The sequence below is a fragment of the Zeus faber genome (assembly GCF_960531495.2).
Source record: "Zeus faber genome assembly, chromosome: 13".
Classification (NCBI taxonomy): Eukaryota; Metazoa; Chordata; class Actinopteri; order Zeiformes; family Zeidae; genus Zeus; species Zeus faber.
In genome coordinates this window covers 970,684-992,597 of record NC_137198.1, presented here as the reverse complement: position 1 = coordinate 992,597, position 21,914 = coordinate 970,684, and the positions used below count along the sequence as shown (strand labels likewise).

At 45.4% G+C, this 21,914-nt stretch overlaps 1 protein-coding gene across 1 annotated transcript in view; it reads left to right on the top strand.

The window, feature by feature from the left end:
• atrn (attractin) overlaps nucleotides 1-21,914 on the top strand; it is a 154,134-nt gene that overhangs the window by 14,627 nt on the left and 117,593 nt on the right. The window contains exons 2-11 of the mRNA XM_080012760.1: nucleotides 320-403; nucleotides 2,908-3,021; nucleotides 4,067-4,195; nucleotides 6,378-6,580; nucleotides 11,498-11,666; nucleotides 12,909-12,999; nucleotides 13,895-14,144; nucleotides 15,243-15,426; nucleotides 16,492-16,646; nucleotides 20,585-20,669. Coding sequence (XP_079868886.1) covers nucleotides 320-403; nucleotides 2,908-3,021; nucleotides 4,067-4,195; nucleotides 6,378-6,580; nucleotides 11,498-11,666; nucleotides 12,909-12,999; nucleotides 13,895-14,144; nucleotides 15,243-15,426; nucleotides 16,492-16,646; nucleotides 20,585-20,669 — 1,464 coding nt within the window. The remainder of the gene's footprint in view (nucleotides 1-319; nucleotides 404-2,907; nucleotides 3,022-4,066; nucleotides 4,196-6,377; nucleotides 6,581-11,497; nucleotides 11,667-12,908; nucleotides 13,000-13,894; nucleotides 14,145-15,242; nucleotides 15,427-16,491; nucleotides 16,647-20,584; nucleotides 20,670-21,914) is intronic.

The following is a 21,914-nucleotide window of genomic DNA, read 5'->3' as shown; positions in this document are numbered from 1 at the left end:
CCACACGGTGCGTTCACAGGGTTTGCTTGGAGGAAGTGAATTCAGATAAGCGTAAGAGTAAATTGGGGTTGAAGGTCCTTAAGAAGTGGAGAGGTGGGTGCCCGAGGAGTTTAGGTGTGTGGAGTGGGTGAATGTGTATGTGGACCTATTTTCTATATTTTGTGGGGGGACAGTAAATTTTAAAGGAAATAGTTTTTGAGAACTGTACCAATATTACAAATGTATGAACAGCACTCAGCCCCAGGCAAGTTCGTCATTGGAAACCGTTTTGTGATGTATTTATTTTTATCACCAGATAAAAACTCTTTGTGTGTTTCAGGTTGACGGGGACGTCGGGGTACCTGACCGACGGACCAGGAAACTACAAATACAAGACGAAATGCACGTGGCTCATCGAAGGACAGTGAGTGGTTTCGATTCCTGTACCTTTTGTAGTGACGGATGCCTTTTTAAGAGAGGAAATTCAATCCCTGACCCCATGACACAGAACAAACCCAGAGAGTACTTGGGTAATGTATAGTATGTGCGGCTTACCAGAAGCATGAAATTTGTTCAATGGTTGTGATTGAAATCCTGTGAGATTTGATCAATGCCACATAGTATATCTTGGGAATCATGGAGCTGAAATGAATGGGCGTGGCATTCAGCAGAACCAAGCCCACACCAGGAAATAACTGTTGTATACTAATGATACTAACTGATATATACTACTGATACTACTAATACTGAATAACTGTTCTGAGTTTTGGACCCCACGGTCGGGTTTCCTGGCGCCTGAGGATGTTAAAAGTTGGTGCCGGGGTTGTCTCAGTCTTTCACTAAATGCGATGTATGTTTGTGTTTCCTCCGAACAGCACTCGGAGCAGAGGACTTTTTTGTTGTCATTGAACTGATTTGAGTAGCAGACGCATGTTAGCTGACACCAGGTGAAACGCAGGGAATTTTCAGCATTTCACCTGGTTCGGGGTGAGCCGTGCGCCCAGCTACATTACTAAAACACCTCCTGTCCGTATGTAGGGGAGGCCAGTTGGCCGTGGTAACCTGAAACCAGGTAACCAGAGGACATAATTCCTTTGATTGGACTCATGAAAACGCTCAGTATCACAGCATGACGAGTTTGCCGAATTTCCCAAGATACGGTGCAGCCGTCCCCGCGCCATGCTAATGGAACATCCCTTTACAAAAGCACAGTGCTCCCAGAGCGGTGAAGAGTGGAAAAACCAGAGTCAGTGTAATAAATAAATATGATAAAAACATATCGAATGCGGTTTGTTTAAAGGCAGAGGCGGGGGATTTAGTGAGTGCTGGCAGACAGCTTGCAGAGATGGAGACAAAGGGAGAGATGGACCGAGATGGAGAGACAGACAGAAAGAAAGGAAGGCAGGCAAAGGGGGAGACAGACAGACAGACAGGCAGACAGGCTTGTCTCCTAGTGAACTACTTTGATACGCTGATGCTCTCGCACTCACAGGACACTTTTAAATGACCCGCCTGAAAAGTGAGGGTGGACATTAAGTAATGAGCGGCACCGTGCTTTTTGAAATGAAGTGTTCCTTCCACAGACGGCAGAACGGGCCTTTCTCCTCCGCTTCGGCTCCTGAATGCTCTGTCTTGTGCGTTCGCAAGTGGCGACACACTCTGGCTTTTCTCTGGTCGCGAATGTCGGCAATAAAAATCTGATCAATGGATCCAGTGTCAGCTCCTCGTTGTTGAAAGGCTGCGCTGTCGGCTCGGTCGAAGCCGTTTGTGGAGCCTTTCACGCCGTTATTTGTTAATTAAAGCTGAGTCAACGAAAACCTGACAGTCTCGTATAAACGTGTCAGCTCAGTTTATATTACCTGGGATTTTGGCTGTCGTAATTTGACGATCTAGTTCAATGTTTTCTTTAAGGAGCGTTACAGTGAAGTTTTCTTTATGGTAATAATATCCACATTGCTAATGAATATTTCATTTTGTGTAAGTATCTCCAAAATTCATCTTCAAAATAGGCAGGGAGGCAATGAGAACTGCCAATCAACTCATCCCCAGGCCTGACCCACGCCCTCTTTATCAAATGACTCAAATAACAAACATTTTTTTTCTGACAAATGAATATTGGGAGAGATACTAACATGACGGGAACTTGGTGAAATGACTCGTTTGTTTTTGACGTCCTCCATTCACCTGCATTGGCGGGGGCGGGGCTAAACAACTGTTCTGGTAACTTGACATATCATGGTTTCAACTCTCGTACAAGGTACCTGCCTCCAGCCAACTGCTGTTGAAAAGTCTGGGAGCCCGAGTCTGAATGAAAGAATGAATGAATGAATGGAAGGAGGTGGTGTCCCTGAGAACACCCGAGTGCATGGGTGAAGTAAGCCTCTGAGCACAGCCCGGCTGCCTGTTTGTATAGTCTCATGTTGGATATAGATCTTCAGTCCAGTTTTCTGTGGTTAAACATTTAAATTTGGCCAAGTGTTTACAGACATTCTAGCTCAAAGCTGGAATGCAGGTGCAAGATAGTGTTTTAAAAAAAACTTCTAAAACTCTAAAATGATTACTCTAATGATACAACCCTGTCTTGATAAAGAGTTTTGTAGAAGCGCTTTGTAGAATGTGAATTTTGATTAGATCAAATCGAACCTTATTTATTGCACCTTTCAGGCAAGCAAATGCTATTCAACGTGCTTTACATAAAATTGACAATTGCAATATGATAATTAAGAAACGTGACATATCATGTTCGAAAAAAAGAAAAGCATTACAAATATAGGAGCATAAAAACGGAATGCTGTCTTGGTCCTCACCCTCGGAGCGACCAGGACTGTGGTACCAGAGGAGCTGAGTGAGCGACTGGGCTGAAAGAAGAGCGAGTGTCCGTCCATCCAGCCATCCCCGCTTTTAATGGCTCCTCTCTGCGTGTTTTAGGCCCAACGCCGTTCTGCGACTGAGGTTCAACCACTTTGCGACAGAGTGCAGCTGGGACCATCTCTACGTCTACGATGGGGACTCCATCTACGCTCCGCTGCTGGCGGCGTTCAGGTGGGTCCACGTGGCACTTTGACTGTGGATCCCTGCGGTGGAGCTGACGGCACGTGGGCTTGGATGTGGACGGGGCTGAACCGGCGCTTCTCAGCCGGTTCAGCCTCAGGATCTGTCCCGTGTCATCACCCAAACATTTAAGATTTGAACCGTTCTTTTTTTGTTCCAGTAAATCAATAGTGCCGTAATCCACAGGAAAAACAGACAAAGTGTGCAATAAGGGCTGAAAAACCCAACTAAAGAAAAAGCTGTTGAAACAATATCACGTTTCCTGAGCTTCCAAAATATTATTTTACCCAGCCAGCCATGAAATGCAAATAAAAAGGAAAAAATGTCTAAACTGTCAATGTTTATGCCCGCCTGAAAGTCTTGGAATTTAAAAGTTTTTTGTTTTGTTTGGTTTTTTTTTCCACCATGATCATAGAATAACACTGAAATTGATTTTGTTCTCAGCATTTCCGAAAATAAAGCTTCATGTAACTTGCCTGGTTTAGGTGGATTTCACACAAAGCTGAAAATGATTTTTCGATCCCTTGATTTTTATGTCCTATTCATATATCAAGGTTTATGTGGTAGAAGTTACTACGATCAATTATTTCTTTTTAAGTAAAAAGTTTCATAATGACTTTGGCTGGACGTGGAATTATTGAATTTGGTCGTGGGAAGTCAGGGAATTCCCCGTTTCCTTTGGAGCAGAAACCTTGGTCAGCCAATCTGTGCATTGTTTTAAGCAGCTCCGGAAAATCCGCCACCTTTTTTATAAAGCCTTAACTTTGTTTTTTTTCCTTCATTTGCATTTGTCTTGCATCTTACCATGTCCTATGTTATTTTAATGATGTTAATATAATGTTAATTTTATTGTGTTTTTATTTGTCATGCCATGTCTTGCCACCCGCAGCAGACCTGAAAAGCACTTTGTAACTATGTTTTAAAACGTGCTCGACAAACATTTACTGACTGGTGTAAACCAACAGATTTTGACGCTGATTAAAATGATGATGCTGATGATGATGATGATGAAGGTGCTGCTGTGTTCTTGTGCCAGCGGTCTCATCGTTCCCGAGCGCTACGGCAACGAGACGGTTCCCGAGGTTGTGGCGCTGTCCGGCTACGCTCTGCTGCACTTCTTCAGCGACGCCGCCTACAACCTGACAGGATTCAACATCTCCTACAGGTCAGTGGAGCCCGGAGTACAAACCACCGTCCGTACGTCCATCTGTCCGTCTGTCCATCTATCTTTCCATCTATCTATCTATCTATCTGTCCGTCCATTCATCTGTATCTATCTGTCCGTCCATCTGTCCGTCCATCCATCCATCCATCCATCCATCAGTCCGTCCGTCTACGCTGGTGGAGCTACGTCATATGAGGATATTTCGATTGGTTTTCACGGTAAAACAGCGATTGAGGGATTTTGAATTTCTAAGGATTTAATAAGGCTTTATTTCAGTCTGCCCCCTCTTTTTTTAATAAGAATAAAAAATAAAGAGAGAAAACAACAGATTATCATGATGACAGTTTTGGTTTGACTAGAAATTGGTGTGACTGTTTTTACTCTCTATGTTCCACTTGGCATCTTTGTGGAATTTCCAAATGAATGATATGGCTTTGATGAAATATTTGATGCCACTTGTCACAGCTCTCTCATATGCCCCCATTCATTTATATCATTTGTTTATACGTTGTCACTGCTCAGGAATCAAGGTGGAGTATGATTATGTCATGATCAATATTCAAAAAATAAGGTTTAGGTTAAAAAATAAAGAAAATACGGAGATTGCCTTTGAACTAAATGAAAAATACGTAATTATCCAGATTAGCCAGTTAATTTTGGATGGAGCAGAGAAGTAAGTCTCTGGTCCCCTCCCGTGGAGTTGTAGGTAGTTTTTATTTATTTTTTAGTGGACGGAGCGCCACATGTGTAGAAACCTTCATGCAGCTTCAACAAAAAGACAAATGGACTTGAGAAATGCAACAAACCAAAGGCCTTTTAACAAAATGAGAATAAATGAAGAACAATATGCGGAGGGTGCGATGGACTCCGCCCCGCTGCCAGGCATGGTTACCGTGGCGATGTGATTGAAGTTGTGCTTGAGGTGAGAGGGATGAAAGCGGTGTTGGGTGTCTGGAGGAGGCGGAGGCACCGTCACTCAACCCCGGCAACATGAAAGAAAAGAGCAAGGGCGTCCATCGCTCCATCCCGTGTTGTTCCTCCGCAGTCTTCGGCGATAGACGGAGGGAAAAAGAAAGATAAATCACCTTCTCTTCTCGCTTTCATCCCATAACAAGGCTCCGTCTCGCAGTTCACAGCTGCGACCTTTGACCTTTGAAGAGTAACTTCCTTCTCACTCTTACTCTGCTTTGCTTTCTCCCTTTGCCTCTATTTCCCACTCGCTTACCCGCTATCCCTTGCTTTCCACCCTCCTCCCTCCCTCGCCATCCCAGGGTTCCCAGCTCACTGAGGTGCTTGAAGTGCTTGAAATTCATCCTCAGAAATTTTAAGAACTGGAACACCTTGAAAATAGATATAATATAAAATTTGTGCTGAAGTTCTTGTAAAGTCCTTGAGGAAAATACCACCATCATTGAAAACCTGTGATTTTCCTCCTGTTTTTGTTATTCCAATCATAACATAATAAAACATTTCCAGAATGACTTTTATGACCTGAATGATGCAGGGAAATGTACATTTAATAATAGACATTTGCGATTAATAAAAGATGTATAGATTTATACATGAGACAATGAGATTAAGGTTATATTACATTATAATGAATAAAGATCACATTGAAAATGTATTACTTTTTGTGTCAAGTCCTTGAAAAAAAAGATGCTTAAAGTACTTGAAAGTCCTTGAATTTCATTTTGTAATGCCGTGATGAACCCTGTCATCCGTGTCCCCCACTCCCACGTGTCCCCCTTTCACTCTCTCTTTCCCTCACTGTTCCCACCCCTTCCCTCTTTCTCTCACTCCTTCTCCCCCTCTATCCTCTCTCCCCGCTCTCTCTATCTCTTGACCCTCTCTCCTGGTTCTCTATCTTTTCCTCCTTCCCTCTCTCCCTCGGTCTCTCCATCCCCCTCCATCTTACTTTTCTTATTGCTTATTGCTGCCATCACTGGACTCACACTCTCATTATTAACATTATTACTACACTGCTACTACCTGTACCAACTGTGGATAGATGTGAAAATACGTTGTTTTTATTGAACTTTTATTAATCTTTCTGATCATCCCTTTCTTGATTTGCACTGTTTTTTGCTGCTGTGAAACCCGAATTTCTCCACAGGGATGAATGAATTGATTTGATCTCATCCCGTCTCTCTCCCCCCGTCCCTCCGGCTCCCTCCCTGTGCAGGGTGAACTCCTGTCCCAATGACTGTTCTGCTCGTGGGGAGTGTCGTGTGGGGAACTCCAGCAGCTCAGTGTACTGTCAGTGTGACTCTGGGTGGAAGGGCCCGTCCTGCGACGTCCCGTACTGCCGCTCCAACTGCGGCTTCCCGGAGCGAGGCCGCTGCCTGGCCAGCGCCCAAACCTGCCTCTGCAAGACGGGCTGGCAAGGTTGGTGCACGTAAAAGGGACAGTCCGCACATCAATCTAGATCAGGGGTGTTCAGTTAAAATTCACAGAGGTCCAGTTAGAGAAAATGTCCTCACATCATAATGTCTAAGTTGCTTTATGATTCAGTGACATGTTGAAGGAGCCTGGTGTTTGTACCAACGTCTGTATGTCGTCGACAACTGACTGTCAAAACAAATTAAGTACAATTCAATAATATTTCAGCAATATTTATTATCAGTTTTCACATTGAACTGGAGGGATAATTTATTATTACTTATTTATTTAGTAACTAATTAATTTATTTATTTATCTATATTTATTTACTAATTAAATTTTGTTTATTTATTAATTTGGGGCGTTTTGTCCAAAGCGACTTACAATAAGTACATTTGACTCGAGAAAGAGAAAGCACATGTCATAGTCGATATAGTCGGAAAGATTAAAAAAAAAAAAAAAAAATAGTTTCAGGCTCTCATTATTATTATTATAATTATTATAATGACAAATAATATTAATTAGAAATAAAGTAATCTAATAAATATTATTTTAATTTCAATTGAAACAAGGGCTGCGTTTAAAAATAAAATACATCACAGCTTTTCAGAGATGTGCATCTTTTAAATAAAGTGCTTCATTCAAAAAGTGCAGCTTGAGTTTACCTTTCCCTTTTTGTTAACTCCATTTCACATCTTCACTCATCTAACTAACTTATCTAAAATGTTAAAATAAACAATCCTGACAATTGAACAGCTTTTACACTTTTCTCTTTCCTTCCCTCATATATCATACCTTCACTCGTTCAGTGAGAAAAGTGATCTTTATCTTGTCCTGCCAGGATTTTAAATCCGGGCTGGAACGCTGTCAGTGGCGTTGTCGTGCGCATGTGGAGGTGCTCATTGAGCCTGGAAACATATTTGGTTTTAAAAATGCTCATTGTGGAGGAAGCTGAACATGGTGGACGTGCACAGGGCGACGCTCCTCACACCTGGGAAACCTGTCTCTAGTCTCTGAGACTATTTGGAGCCAGACAGCGGCAGGGTCAGTTCCTCCAACGCTCTCTCAGGGACATGTTGGATTGGAGAGCCTCAGCTTTTTCCCACTTGAAGTGCTGCGTGACTTCCTCTGAGAGCCCTGACGTCCTTGACGAGGAACGTTTTCTGAATGAACAGCGTGAGCTGCCGTCCAAGGCCCAAGCCGTCAAAACCTTTTCTGACGTTAACAATCAGCTTGTTAACAAAGTCTACAGAAGAAGATCCCGCTCTGACCCTGAAGCTGTTCCTGCAGTCTCCCTGCAGGTGTGACGCCTCAAGGTTCCTCTGGGAGGAGCGGAGCACTGTCATCAGGACAAACGGAGTCGTCCTCACCCCGTAGCTGTAAACTCACTTCATTCAGGTGTGTAGTGGCATCAACCAAAAAGCCACAGGTAGATAGATATCTTCTTCTTCTCATCTTCTAAAAAGAGAGGACAGTGTGTTGCCTTCCTGCTCTTCAGCTGTGCCAAGAAAGGTGCCATTTCCCTTGGGATGGACCAGAAGCGCTGCACCACCTGGCCTCTGCTGCGCCACCCGACGTTGTTGTCCGGCAGAAGGTCGTCAGCATGTGCATCCACTTTTTGAGGAATTCCCTGAGCGTGTGACGCTGATGGGGAGAGGACGCCCTGAGGAGGTGAATCATTGTCATCGTTGTGTTCGTCACTTCAGCACCCTCCTCCGACAGGGTGGAGCACAGGAGCGATGGATGAATCATGCAGCGTTAAGGGAGGAGCTCAGGGTTGTCCTCTTCCCTTCTTGCCACAGCTCCTTCCTCTCTCCCGACCACAGCGGGGGCTCCACCTGTGCTTCTTGAAACTACCTGTTTGGGCTCCGCCCCCCTGTTGGTTAGCATCTCCTTTATGGCCAGGTGGTGTCCTCACCTCTTGCACTGGTCTGATGGGGTGTAGCACCCAACAGATCTTCACCAAACTCCTCCTCCTCCTGGTTGAAGAACCTTCCATAAAGGAGCAGCCGAGCACCGTCAGCCTCCGCCCGGAGCCTGGTCAGCGGCTTCATCCAGCTGTGCGAGCGCATCCTGGGTTCAGCTTCATCCTTCTTTGTGGCTGATGTTGCTGACGTAGGTATCTGCTTTATTTGTTCACAAAACTCTTCTTTTTGTTTTCCCTCAAAGAAGGTTTCTGCTCCCGCACTCAGGCGCTCCTTGACGACCTCTCCATCAGTAAATGTTTTTGTTTTTTTATCTTGACCCAACATCCAAGCAGCTGGAAGGGAGCGTTGGTTGAGCACGTTGTCGGGCAGTGAATGGATGTGAGGGCTGTGGTGGATCCGTCATGTTGGGCTTTCGCGTCCTTTATCTTCTGGGCTCTCAGTTGAGCAGGTGTGTTTGTTATCAACATCTGTGCTTGGTCTCGTAGCGACGCTTCACGTTGCTCCACGGTCTCAGAACAAATGAGAGGTCGTGGTTTTGAAGTGGCCGTGGGAAGAAGGAACATGCTCTGTTCTTGCTGTCTACTTCTCTCTTTTTACAGCACCATGGGAAACGACTTCTCTCTGACTTAGTTCTCTCACTGTGTGACTCCTCTCTCGTCTCGTCTCTCGCTCTGTGTGAGAGGGACGTGAGGCTTGTCAGGATGACGTTCTTGGATCGCTCCTCCAGTACCGTAAAGGAAATTAAAGTTGTGCCGATTAAAATAGAAACGCTCCGTCAAAATGCATCAATAATTTCTGGGTTATAGGTCTGGGTCCGGACCGGATGGCGTCTGGGTCCGGATCCGGACCGTGGTCTGCCAGTTAGTCACCTCTGATCTTGATGGACCCTTTGAATTCGATCGAAGCTCAGGAGCTCTGCAACAAGCTGAAAAGAAAATCCACCAAATTTGGATCAATTCTAAGATGAAATGTCCTTCAATGAGAAGAGGCTGTTTGCCCTCGTCCCTCCCTTTGCTGTCTCACTTTCCGTCAAAGTGCTGTCATTTTTATAGTTTGGCGTAGTCTGCATTTGTTATGGCTCGTGAACACGGTACAAAGTGGGAGAAACATGCTGATAAGTTGGCCAAACAAGTTAGAAAATGTATCTTGTTCATAGTTTGATTAATATGAGCGAATAATATCCAAAAAGATTGAACGTTTTTGATTTTGGCGTGGCTTTTTACATTTTTCTAAAGTGTAGGGAGGCTCTTTCAACAACCAAAACACCAACGTTGATTAGTGGGAACCTGAAGCTGAGAAGATATCCACCCTGTCCTTCAGGCAACGTGCACAGACACACGTGTGCGTAGCTCTAACCACATGTTCCCTGTGATGACTTGAATCCTGCTGATGTTCACCTCACCGCTGTTCCTCACGCAGGCCCACCCACTGAGAGACTCTTTTCTCACCATTGAATATTTCTACTACTAATATTTCTACGAGCTGGCACGTCGTGTGCATCACTCCTATTGGTTAGAGAGCTGCTCCTACGGACACGCCTCCGGCACCGAGTGGGCGTTTTGAACGGCTCTGCTGCTTCTCAAACGGCTTAGTTTAGCGGCAGTTACCTCCACACAGTCTTCATTACAGAGAGAGGTGGAGGTAAATGATGGGTGTGATCTCCGCCTTTTATTATACTGTCACAGTGTTTTAGGCGAAGACCCCACCGGCCTCCAAAATGCAGCCGTCGCCTGCCTCCGTCAGCCTCCGTCAGCCTCCGTCAGCCTCCCTCAGCTGGAGCCAAGGCAGAGAGGGATGCCCCATTAGGGAAGCCGGCCTTGGTTTAATCTCTCTTTCCCAGACGATTTGCCCTGGACAAGTTACCTCTCAGGAGACGTCCAAGGCCACGTTTGTTTCGTCTAAAGAAGTGGCGGCGGGGTGCGAGGGAGGCGGTTCCGCCTTGTGTTTCTGTTTCTGTTGACCAATTGTAAAGCTGCCTTTACACTGAATCCAACATGGATCTGACTGTCACAAGGCCCCCTAGTGGCCATCGTAGCACGTGTCTAAATTTCACATCACAAAGTATGAGAGGACTACAGCCTGATCAAGATCAAAAGTAGTTTGCTCAGTTGGACATTCATCGTTTTCAATGAAAGGTCTAAAAAACTTGATTGACAGTGTTTGAAAAGTGAGATGATTGATGGTAAATTTGGTGACACCCAGTGGTAACATTAACAACGTTTTTATTATTACATATGCATAACTTTGTTTTAGCATAGTCCCAATAGTGCCAGCATGCCACCACTGGCAACATGGTCGTTGCCAAAACATCCAAAACTCTGTTGATCTCTCACTGGAAATGACTGAGACTCAGTGTAAAGACGTCTGGGATCGTTCCCCTTCCACCTTTTAATCATACTGTGCTGCTAGAAAGGAAATGATTTGGCTGATGAGTTGGTAAATATTTGAACCCAAAAAGGTTTGAGGTCATCTTGGTTTCATCTGATCGGCCGCTGAACCTCTGCTTGTACGGATCTCATTCCACTTCCTCTTTCCTCACTAGTTCTTTTGGCACGTTCCAGCGGGCTTCCCCAAAACACAGCCCCTGTGTTCAGAGTGTTTCCGGCCGGTGATGGTTTCATTGTTCTCCTTGAGGAACAGGGTGGAGGTTACAGGGTGGAGGTTAGAGTCGTCGCTCAGGAGCCGCTCAGGCCCCGCCGACCCGCTGGACCCTAGTCTTTCCAGTGCTCCACCTGGTCCTAATTTGACCCTTTTCAACAAAATTGTCTTTTTGAGTTTCCTCCCCTGTTAAGACTTGTTAACTTCACGTGTGGCACTTCATAATTAGATTAATAAGATAATTGGTGAAGATTTCATGAACATTTGTAACTGAGAAATATTCTATTAAATCTATATTTGCGAGGATACATGTGGAGAATCCAAACTTGAATTTGAAGAGATAAATAAAAACTACAACAGAACAACCATCTCGTGGTCGTTTTCCCGTTGTTCCCAGGTCCCGGCTGCTCGGTGTCTGTCCCCGCCAACGCCTCCTTCTGGACCAGGGAGCAGTCCTTCAGGGCGGGCGTGGCCCGGGCGTCCCACAAGGCGGTGGTGGACGAGGGCATCATGTGGGTTGTGGGAGGCTACGTCTTCAACTCCTCAGACTACCGCATGGTGGAAGGGTAGGTATCCACGGCAACGCTGCGTCTGCAAATGTCTTGATTTTCTGCTTTTTGACAACGAGGAGCAGATAAGAGTTCTCAAAGTGTTTTTTGTTACTCGATCTTTGACGGCTCACTGATCTCAAACGTGCGCTTCATATTATGCATCTCATTAAAAGGAATGGATTTGGATCCGTCCTCTGTATGTGTCGATAAGGATTCAGAATCTGTAAAGCAGTGAGTTGTATCTGCGATTACCTATTAATTTACGGTAGTAAGGTTTAAAGTGTGTGTGTATATAAAATCCAAGGACTGGCATTCAATTAAACTAGTATGAATAATTGATTACATTGATGTCATTTCAAGATATGGAAATATGATATGATATTATGAGATATTGTCCATATAGTCCTTATCTACAGGGCTTTAAATCCGTGTCTCCGTGGCTGTGGTTCTCTGTTCTCCTTTGAGATGTGTTGGAGCTTTGAGTTCCTTTTTTCCATCTTCTCTTCGCTGTTTCCAGGCGGATTAGTGGGTGAAATGCCAGACGCATGTCTTTGTTGTCGCTGTTGCTATGCGATTATTGGAAATTAGTTTTGATGAAGTCTGCCGCCTCTTTAGCCAAGGTAAATTTATTTTTAACTTGTTGAGTGCAAGGAAGGAAAAAGAAGAAGCTGTTCATAGCAGCGGAGCGTCTCTGTCGGAGTCCAACAGGAAGGAGAGGCAGCGCTGCAGCGTGGACTCCCTGTCCGACTCTCTCCGCACGGCTCCATTAGAAGCGTAAAATGAGTGGATGGCGGGAGCCACCCGCTGACTGCCATCTGCCGCGGCCAAAGCCCCGAATTTAACACAAATGAATGCTTCTGGTCTCAGCCTGTAGAACAATAGGGAACTGAACATTGTGGAATTACAGTTCTTCTCATGTAGCGCTGGGTTTTGGGCATGATCTCTCAACTCTATTTCATTGCGATACAAAGGTCAGGATTCCATTCTGTATCGATTAAATCAGATATTGATGAAATGACTCACGATACTATTGTCGATGTATCGATACGGCAGCATTTCATACTGTACACAATGAGAATGCCTGCCAATACAGTTTCACCATCTGATGTGCTTTGCAAAAACATTTCACTGAACAAATTTAGTCTAATCAAGAAATTAAATTGAAACGAAGTTGTGACTGTGGTGGTGTTTTAATTTTAAGTGATAAATGGTTGCATGACTTTTTAACCCCGCCCTATTTTCTCCGTCCTCCTGTAGGTACAACTTCACCGACAAGAGCTGGCTTTCCCTGGACGCCTCCGCCAACTCCATCACTCCGCGATACGGACACTCGCTGGCGCTACATGAGGTACGTGCACGCCCCTGGGAGGCATGCGCACGCCCCTGGGAGGCATGTGCTCGCCCCTGGGAGGTTAAAACGCTACGCCGATGGCTGAGTGTTCGGCCGATGAGCTGAGAGAGAAGAGAAAGAGGCTCCACTGTGGCACGGTGGCGCAGTGCATTGCACTGCTGCCTCACAGCAAGAAGGTCCTGGGTTCGATTCCCGCCTGGGGCGCTGTTGGCACCGTGCTCCGGCGGGTTATCTTCCAAAAAAACAGGAGCCTTTCTGTGTGGAGTTTGCATGTTCTCCCCGTGTTCACATGGGGTTTCCTCCACCTCACGTCAGTAAGGACCCCCACCAAAAACATGCACCATCATGGTCTGACCAGCGATGGACACTTATCACCTGGTCCCCGGGCGCGTCCACGTATGCTGCCCACTGCTCCTGGCTGTGCCCCCGGAGGAAGGACAAGCCAGGATGGGTCAAAAGCAGAGGAGCCATTTCACCGGCCACCATCAAGCATGTGCATGTGTGTGTGTGTGCAAGCATGTGTTGTGGAGTGTCGTGTGACAATTAAAGACTGTTTCTTTCTTCTTTCTTCTTTCTTTCCAGTGCCTTCACAGACACTGTATTTGTATTTTTTAAAGCAGTGGCCACTAGAGGGCACAGTGGGCAACCACAACAGGCATGTGAGGCATGAATACATGTAATACAAATTCCAATAAGAATAAGATATAGAATTTTTTTTTAATCATATATATATATATATATACAAACAGTATATGCAACAAGAATGCAGTGATTTAAAAACAGATGTTTGGTGACAAAATAAGAACGATTTGTGCATTGACATGGTTACAGGATAAATATGCAGTGTAAACAAATAAATATGTATTATGTGGTTTCCTCTGCTCCGCCCCAGGGGAAGATCTACATGTACGGGGGGAAGATCGACTCGACGGGCAACGTGTCCAGCCAGCTGTGGGTGTTCCACATCCAGAACCAGACCTGGGTGCTGCTGAGCCCGCGGACCAAGGACCAGTACGCTGTCGTGGGCCACTCGGCCCATATTGTGCCCCCCCTGCAGGACGGGGACGGCCCTGTCATGCTGGTCCTGTTCGGCCACTGCCCCCTGTACGGCTACATCAGCAACGTCCAGGAGTACGACATCGGTAGGTTGGCAGGACTGGAACTACACAGTATGTCCTAGAATGCAGTACGTTATAAGTTTTGACGCATCTTGGAACAACCTATTTCATAATGTGGTGGCTATTAGATATTTTGAGGCTTTGGAACGCATGATGGAATAAAAAAGCAACATTTTTTGTCTTCCTGTCTGAATAGCATTTCACAAAAACTTGTGAACAAATGACACTTGATATAACTTAAGACAGAATTTGGTGTTTTATCACAAAATGCATCCAATCTATTGTTCTATTATTTATATTCACGACTGATCTGGGTGATTGTTGGTCATACTTTGGAAAGCCAGCAAGCTAGAGAATCAGCCAAAGAGGACACTTCCCTGCTTGTTTTTGCATCTGTTTGTGCAGGGAGGAGGGAGTTGTTTTGACAGTTAGAAAAGTGCCCCTTAAAAAAATCAAGTTTGCTCCTGGAACCGCTGTTTATCCTGTTGATCGACAGTGGGCCTCCAGACTAACCTCATCCCGTCTTCCTCGGGACGATAAAATATGTTTTTGGGACAGTGATTGTTACTGTGAGTTCATTGTTTGAACCTGATGTTTTAGCTACAGTGGTAAAAGAAAGTTTATGTTCAGTCAACATGCATATATAAAAACACACTTTTCCATTCAATACAATTGTTTTGAATACAAAGTACAATTCCCTAATTGGTTGAATGGTGTTTCCTTCATACCAAGAACCATTTGGAATGACTTCAACAAATTAAAATGTACTGATGTAATGATGTAATTACAATGTGAAGAAATGGTCCACAGTGAATTTGGGACATTCATTCAGGATGGTTAAAATGGTTTCCAGGACGATGGTGAACAAGGTTAATCTGGAGCCCCGGTCTGCAGCGTTCCTCCTTCTTTTTCTGCATTACTGACGTTAAATCAAATTATTTGATAGTGACATTGGTTTTGTGTGAAGTCCATTAATAAATAAACCACTTATCGCTATAAAAACATTAGGGAAAATATTAACAACAGAACCCGATCCAAAATGACCGACCGGGCCAATGGCAGTACCAATGTCTGATACCTGGGCCTGAAAGAGGGTTTTTTTTCGGGTTCTCTGCCTTCCAGCCAGGAACACGTGGAGCGCTGTGGTGACGGAGGGAGCACTGGTCCAGGGCGGCTACGGCCACAGCAGCGTGTTCGACGCAGGGACCCGCTCCATCTACATTCACGGCGGGTACAAGGCCTTCAGCGCCAACAAGTACGGCCTGGCGGGAGACCTGTACAAGTACCAGGTGGACAAGAGCAAGTGGTGAGTGGCTCTGCTGGCCTGGGACAGGCGGGTGGGGGAATCTCTGGGCCGCGGTCCTATTGCGGCCCTTTGGGCGCCATTACGCTGCCTGCTGGGTGGTTCCTTGATCTGATATAGGAGTTATATATTTTTTATGTACCTTAATCATAATGATCAAACTTTGACCTGGGGAAAAAAAACAAAACCAAATTTTATATTTTTATAGCACTACTATTACCTTTATGCTGTAATACATAGGCATTACAGGCGTTCCCTCCCTCTATCTATTCCATTTTATTTCTTTTTATTTTTATTGTATTTTATTCTATATATTTTTATTTTATTCTATAAGTATTCAACTTACTGTATTACGTTTTAGGAGTCAGTTAGTCGGCCTATAGAAAGAAACTTTTTATTTTTATTTTTTCCTAGGACATATTGTGTGCTATCATCGGGTGCGTTGCATTACATTTCACTGCATATATGTATGAAAGTATGTATATGTATTTGACAAATAAAAATCTTGAATCTAGATGAAATGTAATATATCATCGCCTTCCCAAAATAATGGCATATGTCATTTTTACAGATTTCTCGGACAACACAAAAAATTGAAGCAAACACATTATTATATATATATATAATATATATATTAATGATTTCATTCAAAAAGGTTATGACAATAGTTGATTACTGACATGCTGAGGAGGTAGGTGGTTTTACCAGAAGTGGCCAGCAGCATGAGGAGATGATTTAGGCCAAAAAATCACTTTTGTCAAAAAATGACTTATGCCATTATTTTAGGAAGGCGACGATATGTATTGTGTGTGTGTGTGTGTCTGTCTGTGTGTGTGTGTGTGTGTGTGTGTGTGTGTGTGTGTGCGTGTGTGTGTGTGTGTGATCCCCCCACCCCCGATTTATATGATTATTTATTAAAAAATATATAAATTCTTAATGTAGTACACTTCTAATCGTCATTGAACACACGTACAGAAAAATGATTTGATTTTAAAATAATACAGTAATAGTAAATTAGTAGGAGGTTAAAAAGTGTTGCTCATCGTCGCCCCCCGCTTGTTTGTCCAGGACCATTCTGAAGGACAGCGGCTTCTTCCGCTACCTCCACACGGCGGTGATCGCAAGCGGCACCATGCTGGTGTTCGGAGGTAACACGCACAACGACACCTCCATGAGCCACGGAGCCAAGTGCTTCTCCTCCGACTTCATGGCCTACGACCTGGGTGAGCCACCACTCCCGGGGGGGGGGGGGTCCTCTTCTTTCTGTCCTTTGGACGTCTTGTCCTGTGTACCGGGATTCCCGAAACCCAAACTGAACTTAAATGTGAGCGAACAGAGGCTTTTGGGACAAGAGGTTGACAGGTTGACAGAGCGTTTCCTTGTCCTCGGCCACGGGTGCGAGTCCTAAATATGATTTGAATTCTGATCGGTCGCTTATCTGATGCAAACGCAGACAGATGACAGAACGTTTCAACAGAAAAAACATTCCACTTTGCTTTACTCGGACAAAATGTCCGCCAAGTTTTCAATGAGTCATATGTCAAATCATTTGCATAATAATAATAATTCCCATGCACGTTCCAAGCTCCTTCCAGCTGCTGTTGTTTACCAGGATGGGGCGGGGGGCAGGTGTCATTGATGCTCCTGTGTGGTTCTCCCTGATTAGGTCACCGTCAAGCTGCGTCATTGTTGTTGTTGACTTATTATTCTGCCCTTTAAAACTCAAACACTCCCAAACTGCCTGGTTCAGCAAATCCCAAAGTTGGGTATGGGAGGGGCCAAAACAAGCTGTTGGCCAATCAGGGGCTGAGGCCTAGGAGTATTAAAATAAACATGAAGTATTCCGCGAAACAAGACAAATACAAATAAGAAGAAACTAGGTGCCTACTCCTTCACTTTAATTTAATATTACTCAAATCCGTCAAGGCACCGAAACACAGAATTTGGCAGCGTTTTGGCTTTGAACTAAATGAAAGAAGCGAAGCCAATTGACAGTTATGGTTAAAGCTCCCGTCTCCTCCTCAGCTTCATTATCCAGTGGCTCCAGCTGCATTGAGCCTGCCTTAAAGTAGAAAAGGCTCGAAGCCCGCTTCAATTTGGCATCATCAATTTCATCAAAATACAAAAAGTAGGGGAGTCATTCCATTCCACGGCCCAAGCAGCGTTCCCAGCTCCACCAGACCATAATGATGTGCCTCACTCCTAGCGGTTCAGCCTCACACTTTCACAGCAGTTTCCATAACCCTCCTGATTTCCTTTTTTTTTTTTCCTTAATAATGAACTGTCAACACGTGGGCTGTTGGCAGTTGCACTCGGTGGTCGTTCGCTTCAGAAGAGGTTGGAACTTCGGTCCGGTCACATCATCATGTCACATCACATCCCATAATAATATTCAGGCGTGGATCTGCTTCGGGGTCTGAATGAGTCCATTGTTCCAGCTTCCCTTCAGGCAGCGCTCACACCTTTGACCAGACTCCTGCACAATTCATTTGGAGCGCAAGATAAATAAGATTCCAGTTGACTCAGTTTGACAGGTGACACGTCGACAGACAGGATGTTGTTGTGTAGCTGCTCTTCCTCCCTCGGTCAAGCAGCTCAGCGGGAGAAACTCGTCAACAAATCGCGGGAGAATGTTGTGCAGCAGATTGGCTTCACATCACGTGTAGGAAATAAAAAAAATACAGATGATAATCACCCGTCAGGGGAGGTGATGCACCCGCTCTGCATGAACGTTCCACTGAAGGGCGAGAGGGAAGCCAACCCCCTGACACCGTCTCCCAGTTGCCAAAAGCTGCCAAACATCTCAGTTTGGCAGCTTTTGGATTCGCACATTTCCAACCTGCGAGCGTTTCCAGAACAAGGTGCTGTCCTGCACCTGTGCAGCAGGATGTCCTGCTCCAAGGAACATCGCTGCTGATACTTCCCGACTGAGGTTCGCCTTGGAGGAGTTTCCAGTCACCTGTAACCGGCGTTCCAAGTTGAGGCGGTGTGGTTCTCTTTTCTTTCCCTGGCTCTCTCTTGTAAGCTCCTCATTAGCAGAAAGCTTCAGCGTGACAGGAAGATGTAGAATATTCCCTGCAGGATGCAGAATGGCCTCTGGACATTCAGGTTTGTTTGTCTTTTACCGCATCATTATGAGATGATTGACAGGAAGCAAAATTACCCTCTCTGGAGACAGCGAGCGCCCTGCACGACATGCTTAGTTCACCAGCAGAACTGCATGCTGGGTATAATCCACTCTCCGGCAGCATTTGTTTTTCCTTTTTCTTTTTGGAGTAGATCTGCCAACTCACGCTGCGGATGAGCGGCGCACGTCTCGTGTCGCTGCACGGTGTTAAATGACCTCCTGGTGCCATGTCCCATCTGCAGACTGGGAGCAGCGTGGCAGAATGAGAGTAACCGCCTCCACTGCCACAAGCAGCTCTTTAAATGCACCTACGTCTTTATTCCCCGGAGAGTTTCTGTCCAAGTCCTAACTTTCCACACTGTAAAAAAACAAAAAACAAAAAACAAAAAAACTCAGCTCAGTTAAAAAAAAAAGAAAAAAAAAAAAAGATTTGTCCAGCTGTGACCTCCCTCCGTCCCCTGCCCCCCCCCCCGGCTCTGCTGCCGGTCTGACTCTAATTGGACAGAAGAGTTTCACCGAGCACCACCCGAACCCCGCCTCACTGCTGCAAGGACAGTGGCACAATGGCAGCGCCATAATTGTCTAGTAATTACTGTGGAGATGGGCCGTGCGCCGAGGACTAATTGCCCCTCCTTAACGAGCTGAACTCCGTTAGAGTCCTGGATTTAAGGGCTGTCGCTGGCCTGACATTGCTTGATGTGCTGACTAGTTCATTTCCAGGAGACCCTGGCCTGCGCGTCGCCTGCTTGCACTGCCACCGCCCGCCACCGGGCGGCGCCAACAGCACGCCCATGTGTTGGTGGTGCTTCAGCTCCACCTGGGAGAGTGTGATGACTTGCAGTGTGTTTTTTTCTTTTCTATTTTTCCTCAGGCTACAGATGATGCACTGCAGTCGACTTTTGTCTCACCGCATGTTTGACTTTGAGGGATTTCTAAGCGACGCGCTGACTCATGATAAGTACACGTTGCAAACTGAGCACGTAATCGCCAGATTACACACGGCGCAATTAAAAACCTTTGGTGGTGTTGTGTATCCCTCTGAAATGCAGATGAACAAGCGGTGGGCAAAGCAACAGAAGCAGAACATGAGAAACTCAACTTTAAAGTAACCCAATCACAACCACAAATGCAGCTGTAGAGGTGAATCCAGCCCCTTTTTACACCGCAACAACTATTTCAGTTCCAGGAACTTAGTTCACGGTCCTGGAACTTTGGCATTTTTACACAGGAAGAAGAAATACTTTCAAAATTGGTTCCACTCGAATAGTTCCTTCTGTCAAAACTTTCTCACAAGCGAAGTGGAACACAAACCAGTGGTTTATTAGGTCATTTTCCAATTAGCACAATCGCTGTACAAGAGATGTGACAGTTAACACCGTGATACGCAACATGAGCCAGCGAACAGAGTTCCAAAAACACCAAGTACCAACCAAACTGCAGATAGAAGGGCCAGCACACAAACGGCAGAATTGTTTAATGTGCAAAGGGGAACGCTCTAAAAATTCATGACGGCATCGGGGAACAAAAAAGTCCGCTGGCACAGACGCCTACCAGGACGGCAGGTCGCTTCTACTTCCCCGCAATGACATCATCACCTCTGTGACTTCAGAACTTCAGGAACCCGTTCAGTTCCGGACGTGAAGCGTCTCTTCTGCTCTGGAGACGAGGGCTTTCCCTGCTCCTCCCTGTTAAAATGTCGCCAGGAGTTTACGGGACGTTGCCCCATCCCTGTCGGTACACGTGTCAGCGCAGCTGCCCGGTGTCTTGTCAAGGTCGCGGCGTCGGAGTTTCAATGAGTTTTATTACGTCACCAGAGCGGTGATGTAACTGTGATGTAACTGTGTTGTGACTGTGACCTTCCTGCTCCGGCCCACTGGCAACATTATGACACGGCATGAGGGTCGGTTGTCCCTGAAGATGTGTTTCACATGTTGTCCTGGGTCAGCGGGCTGACTGTCTGTCTCTCTGTCCGTCTGTCTCTCTCTCTGTCTCTCTCTCCGTCTGTCTCTCCGTCTGTCTGTTCTTCTCACCCAGTGTGTGACGAGTGGACGGTGCTTCCCAGACCAGACCTCCACCATGACGTCAACCGCTTCGGACACACGGCGGTCTTCAGCGATGAGTAATAATTAAATTTTATCATTTTCAAGACGCTCACAGTGAATCAGTTATGGTTGCCGTGGCAACTATTGTTCAGCAGAATTCACAAGGTTTTGATGAAGTGCTGTTTCGTCTACAAGAAGGTATTGGGCGCAGGTAAGAATACCACTTGTAACAACTATCAACGGAAGAAGAAAATTGTAAATGGAAACTCATACAGTGTATGGATTTGTGACCTTTGACCCTGGAACAAACGATGGCAGAATCAAAATGGAGTCGTAGTGACGGTAGAACGCTGGAAAAATAGCTTCTGCAGAAAGAATGAATCACTAGAATTTACCCTCCTTTATGTCCTTTGATTGATGGGAATTGTTCCTTTGAGGGGTTTGGGTGTAGGTTCTGCCACCCATCACCAGGGCTATGATGAGTCATAATGAGCAATAGGGCCTAAAATTGATATTTTATTTTGTATTATCAATAAAAAATGGTATTGACTATGCTGATATATTGGTCAGTACTAAGAGCCCAGACCTGCTTACCTGCAGGCATTTTGTGTTCCAACCACGCAGTTCAAAATATGCAGGAACAAAATGCCATCTGCTACGAGGCAAAAATAAATTATGTGATATATATATAATATATTATTGTAATTTAATTACAGAAAACAGTTAGTACATGACAATAGCGTACGTACATTTATTGGGTATTTAAACGACATCCCTGATTGGAGCAGATGCTATGACCTTGTGCTTGTGGTTCTGTAAGCCCCCCCCCCCTCCCTCCCTCCCTCCCTCCTTCTCCTCTCACACACTTTTTTGGCGTAAAGAATTTTGAATTTAACAAAATCGAATGTCGGCACAAAATATCGGTATGGACAGCCTCAGCCAAACGCATATCGCTACCCACGTCGGTGCGACGGCGGCAAGTACGCAGCAATATGCTGCCGCTCTCGCCACAATACAGTGGAAAAGGATGAGAAGTGCTCCCGCTAGTGGCCGCCCATGGTCATGACAGTTGTGAGTGCAGAGTCAACTCAGGGCGCTGTCAGAGCCGTCAGTGTTTGTTAGCACCGTGTACAGTTATATCAATTATCACCCTCCCTCCGCCGCTGGCCGGTCCATGACGTCCGGATGTACTGTCGCACCGGAGCATAAATAGATTGTAATGAGGTGACGGCTGGCTCCAAAACCAATGTGTCGTCGCTGCTTGTTCTGCTGACACGTGGAGACGCAGTTATCATCCCAATTCACAAGCCCTGCCCAGGAGA